This window comes from Nicotiana tomentosiformis, chromosome 3, assembly GCF_000390325.3.
Source record: "Nicotiana tomentosiformis chromosome 3, ASM39032v3, whole genome shotgun sequence".
Lineage (NCBI taxonomy): Eukaryota > Viridiplantae > Streptophyta > Magnoliopsida > Solanales > Solanaceae > Nicotiana > Nicotiana tomentosiformis.
In genome coordinates, this window is record NC_090814.1 from 96,193,953 (window position 1) to 96,199,339 (window position 5,387).

The 5,387-nt window shown below is 37.0% G+C and overlaps 1 protein-coding gene across 1 annotated transcript; it reads left to right on the forward strand.

The window, feature by feature from the left end:
- The first annotated feature begins 3,948 nt into the window (after nt 1-3,948).
- Nucleotides 3,949-4,530, forward strand: LOC138908199 (cytosolic sulfotransferase 12-like). Its single transcript, XM_070198846.1, has one exon. It carries the CDS (start codon nt 3,949-3,951, stop codon nt 4,528-4,530), a length of 582 nt encoding a protein of 193 aa, XP_070054947.1.
- Nucleotides 4,531-5,387: the final 857 nt, after the last annotated feature.

Consider the following 5,387-nt stretch of genomic DNA (forward strand, 5'->3'; position numbering starts at 1 on the left):
AACCGTTGGCACCAATATGCATACATTGCGATAGTCAAGCGACAATTGAAAGGGTTGAGAGCGTGATGTATAACGGTAAATCTCGTCATATACGACGAAGACATAAAACCATTAGGCAATTACTCTCTAGAGGAATCATCACGATTGACTATGTAAAGTCAAGTGATAATGTGTCGGATCCACTTACAAAAGGCCTAACTAGAGAGGTAGTTGAGAAATCATCGAGGGAAATGGGACTATGGCCGAGAACAAGCCATTGTGGCGGTAACTCTACCTAGAAGACTAGAGATCCCAAGATCTAGGTTCAAGGAGATCAAACAAAATTATTAATGACGGTTCAACATTGTCAACTAAAATTTTGGTCCATTCTCATGATGAGACAATGTTCAGTACCAAGGATAAAGTATTAAGTTTTTTTAATGATTTCTAAACTTGATACGGGGTATATCAAATAGTGTATCTACGGGATGACACGTTTAGGAATCACCTATGTAAGTGTGAAGTGTTAGCCGCTTCAAAGAGAATTTTGTAAGCTCAGTTCTCTATGCACTTATGAAACCAGGCAGTGTTCATGGCTGAAACGAACACAACAATGAGAGCCAAAGACGGTTAAGGGTTGGTTGTGTAACTTATGGTTGTCTAGGTATACACCAAAGTTCGACGGTTCAAAGATATCAAATCTACCAATTGACCGAGTATATCCGATATAAGTTCACTACGGAAAGTTCAAAGGAAAGCCTACTTATCCAGATACAATTAATCCTTGCTTGCGAATCACACAGTTTTTCATGCATATTTTCATAATATAGCCATTCCCCATTTATGTGGGGGATTGTTGGGTTTTTAAAGCTTAAATGTAGCTTAAAAGAGGGTGAATGGGAAATGAAGGGAAATTGAAAATATTTGAGTTTTTAAGCCGCTTCAAGGAGAATTTTATAAGGCCAGTTTTCTACGCACTTATGAAACCAGGCAGTGTTCATGGCTGAAACGAACACAACAATGAAAGCCAAAGATGGTTAAGGGTTGGTTGAGTGATTTATGGTTGTCCAGGTATACACCAAAGTTCGACGGTTCAAAGATATCAAATCTACCAATTGACCGAGTATATCCGATATAAGTTCACTACGGAAAGTTCAAAGGGAAACCTATTTATCCAGATGCAATTAATCCTTGCTTGCGAATCACACAGCTTTTCATGCATATTTTCGTGATATAGTCATTCCCCATTCATGTGGGGGATTGTTGGGTTTTTAAAGCTTAAATGTAGCTTAAAAGAGGGTGAATAGGAAATGGAGGGAAATTAAAAATATTTGAGTTTTCCTCCTTGACAAAGAGACATTGTCCCATATGGGAAGAGGAAAAAGTTTTGATGGGTATACATACAATTGCTCTTCTTCTAGCTCTTAAAGAGTTAAGAAGAAGGCAAGCCTCGCGCCGTCGTCGCTCGCTCAGCTTCGGCTTCGGATTCGGATCAAATGATCGATTGATTGATTGATTTTTTGGACCAAATTTATTTGTTAATAGTAAATATTAACAGAAATGTTATTAAATATCCGATTTTTTTGTAAACAGAATATTAATATTAAATCAAACGGAACAATATATGCCCTTTTGTAAAAGTCCAGTTTGCACCTCTTCAGATTTGAAGAAACAGTTTGCACCAAGGATAAAGCATTAAGATTTTTTAATGATTTCTAAATTTGATAAGGGGTATATCAAATAGTGTATCTACGGGATGACACGTTTAGGAATTACCTATGTAAGTGTGAAGTGTTAGCCGCTTCAAGGAGAATTTTGTAAGGCCAGTTCTCTACACACTTATGAAACCAGGCAGTGTTCATGGCTGAAACGAACACAACAATGAGAGCCAAAGATGGTTAAGGGTTGGTTGTGTGACTTATGGTTATCTAAGTATACACCAAAGTTCGACGGTTCAAAGATATCAAATCTACCAATTGACCGAGTATATCCGATATAAGTTTACTACGAAAAGTTCAAAGGGAAACCCACTTATCTAGATGCAATTAATCCTTGCTTACGAATCACACAGCTTTTCATGCATATTTCCGTGATATAGCCATTCCCCATTTATGTGGGGGATTATTGGGTTTTTAAAGCTTAAATGTAGCTTAAAAGAGGGTAAATGGGAAATGGAGAGAAATTGAAAATATTTGAGTTTTCCTCCTTGACAAAGGGACATTGTCCCATATTGGAAGAGGAAAAGGTTTTGATGGGTATACATACAATTGCTCTTCTTCTAGCTCTTAAAGAGTTAAGAAGAAGGCAAGCCTTGCGTCGTCGTCGTCGTCGCTCGCTCGGCTCGGCTTCGGCTTCGGATTCGGATCAAATGATCGATTGATTGATTGATTTTTTGGACCAAATTTATTTGTTAATAGTAAATATTAACAGAAATGTTATTAAATATCCGATTTTTTTGTAAACAAAATATTAATATTAAATCAAACGGAACAATATATGCCCTTTTGTAAAAGTCCAGTTTGCACCAAGGATAAAGCATTAAAGTTTTTTAATGATTTCTAAATTTGATACGGGGTATATCAAATAGTGTATATATGGGATGACACGTTTAAGAATCACCTATGTAAGTGTGAAGTGTTAGCCGCTTCAAGGAGAATTTTATAAGGCCAGTTCTCTACACACTTATGAAATCAGGCAGTGTTCATGGCTGAAACGAACACAACAATGAGAGCCAAAGACAGTTAAGGGTTGGTTGTGTGACTTATGGTTGTCTAGGTATACACCAAAGTTCGACGGTTCAAAAATATCAAATCTACCAATTGACCGAGTATATCCGATATAAGTTTACTACAGAAAGTTCAAAGGGAAACCTACTTATCCAGATGCAATTAATCCTTGCTTGTGAATCACACAGCTTTTCTTGCATATTTTCGTGATATAGCCATTCCCCATTTATGTGGGGGATTGTTGGGTTTTTAAAAGCTTAAATGTAGCTTAAAAGAGGGTAAATGGGAAATGGAGGAAAATTGAAAATATTTGAGTTTTTCTCCTTGACAAAGGGACATTGTCCCATATTGGAAGAGGAAACGGTTTTGATGGGTATACATACAATTGCTCTTCTTCTAGCTCTTAAAGAGTTAAGAAGAACGCAGGCCTCACGTCGTCGTCGTCGTCGCTCGCTCGGCTCGGCTTCGGATTCGGATTCGGATTCGGTCAAACGATTGATTGATTGATTTTTTGGACCAAATTTATTTGTTAATAGTAAATATTAACATAAATGTTATTAAATATCCGATTTTTTTGTAAACGGAATATTAACAAAGTCCAGTTTGCACCTCTTAAGATTTCAGATTTAAAGAGTTGCACCTCTTGAGTTTGAGCTCAACATTGGCTATAAATACCAGTCTATTCTCTCAGATTTTCAATAGGAATTTTCTGAGTTCTCCTCCTTTCTTCTGCATTGTTTTAACTACAAAGATAGCAATAGTAAGTGTGATTTGTTACCGATCTTTGTGTTCGCTGAAACACTGGGGTTTGAGGTACCGCTACACCAGTGTGTAATTCGTTCTATCCTTGGAGAAAATAATCCACAACCTTGGATACTAGGAGGGGATTAAATTACTTAAGGAAACACTATGAATTCATTGGGCTCGGATTAAATTTTGTTTCTTTTACATTTCTGTTTATATGTTATTTTATATTCTCCAGAATTATTTTACAAATACTGTTTGATAACATTAATTCATCTCTATTTCGAAAATGTTGCTTAAGATCACTAATCACAGCTGAGTTTTGATTGATAAAGTCAGAGCAACAGAAGATTAATTAGCCATTTTGATCATTTTTCAGTTTTCTCAGAACAAAGGGGGACAAGCTTTTGTTGATCAGTTAGTGTAGGTTTAGCTCCTACTCGAGCTGGTGAACACAAATTTGGTCTAGATTTTATCAAATTTCACCTCCTCAGTGGATATGTCGCTTTCCCGTTGTTCTCAGCGTGAACTTGATGATGAATACAAGAAAGCTGATCAAAATGACAGTGATATGCTCACAACCATTCCCAAAGAAAAAGGTTGGATCACTGAACATCTTTACCAATACCAATCCTTTTGGTTTACTACAGCAGCTATTAAAGGAATTAAGAGGGTGCAAGAATGCTTTAAAGCTCAACCTACAGATCCTATTCTAGTTACTTTCCCAAAATCAGGAACAACCTGGTTCAAGGCCCTTATCTTTTCCCTCATGAATCATGACCGTTTTGATTTTTCCTCCCACCCTTTACTTACTAAGGGCCCCCATGATTGCATTCCCTTCTTGGAAGCCATCATACAAAATGAAACTTCCTACCAAGATTATCGAATTTCGTGTTCGCCAAGTTGCCTTTTGGCTACCCACATTCCGTACTCTTTGTTACCGGCATCTGTGATGTCTTCTGGTTGCAAAATTGTGTATGTTTTTTCGCGAGCCCAAAGATGTTCTTGTTTCAAATTGGCTTTTTATGACAAAAGTAAGACTCAAAGAACTACCATCTTTTTCAATCAAAGATGCATTTGATCTGTTTTGCAAAGGCGTGTCACATTATGGACCGTATTGGGATCAAGTGTTGGGTTATTGGAAGGCAAGCATGGAAAATCCGGACAAGGTACTTCTCTTGACGTACGAGGACATGAAGAAAGATCTCATTCTCTGTCTTACCAAATTGGCTAAGTTCTTGGATAAGCCTTTTTGCTTGGAAGAAGAGAGAGAAGGATTTGTACAGGAGATTGTAAGGCTTTGTAGCTTCGAGAATTTGAGCAGTTTGGCAGTGAATCAGAACGGAGTGCAACATTTGAGTCCACAATTTACTGTTGCGAACCGGGATTTCTTGAGAAAAGGTCAAGTTGGAGACTGGAAAAACCACCTGACACCAGAGATGGCCGAACAGTTGGATGAAATCACTAGGCAGAAACTTGCTGGAACAAGCTTGATAGAAACTTTGTTTGCTCCAGGTTGTAATAAATAAATACTTGTTTCACTGTGGTTCTTTGAATTCTTAGCCTTTTTTATATGCAAATGTAATTGTTCTGCAGTTGGTCCAACTGTGAAGTGATTTTATTCCATTAAATTTTCATTTCTGAAAAGAATGACTTCTCACCTATTAATAGCATGTCTATGTATTAATCTATAAATTGAGAGGCAAAACTTAAAACTTCATTCCTTCTAGGGAAATTGAACCAGAAATGATTCTGGGGATCGATATTGTAATAGTTATACTGATTCTTTCTTTTTTTTAAGTTCTGTCATTGTAATAGCTATACCGATTCAAATTCCTCCAAGCTAGAATATCATTCCAGTTGTTGATGTTTTCAGTTGCATTTCTGTTGTCATTTTCTGCAACTATTTGTTGGAGCTGGATTTACTGGTGCGAGAGA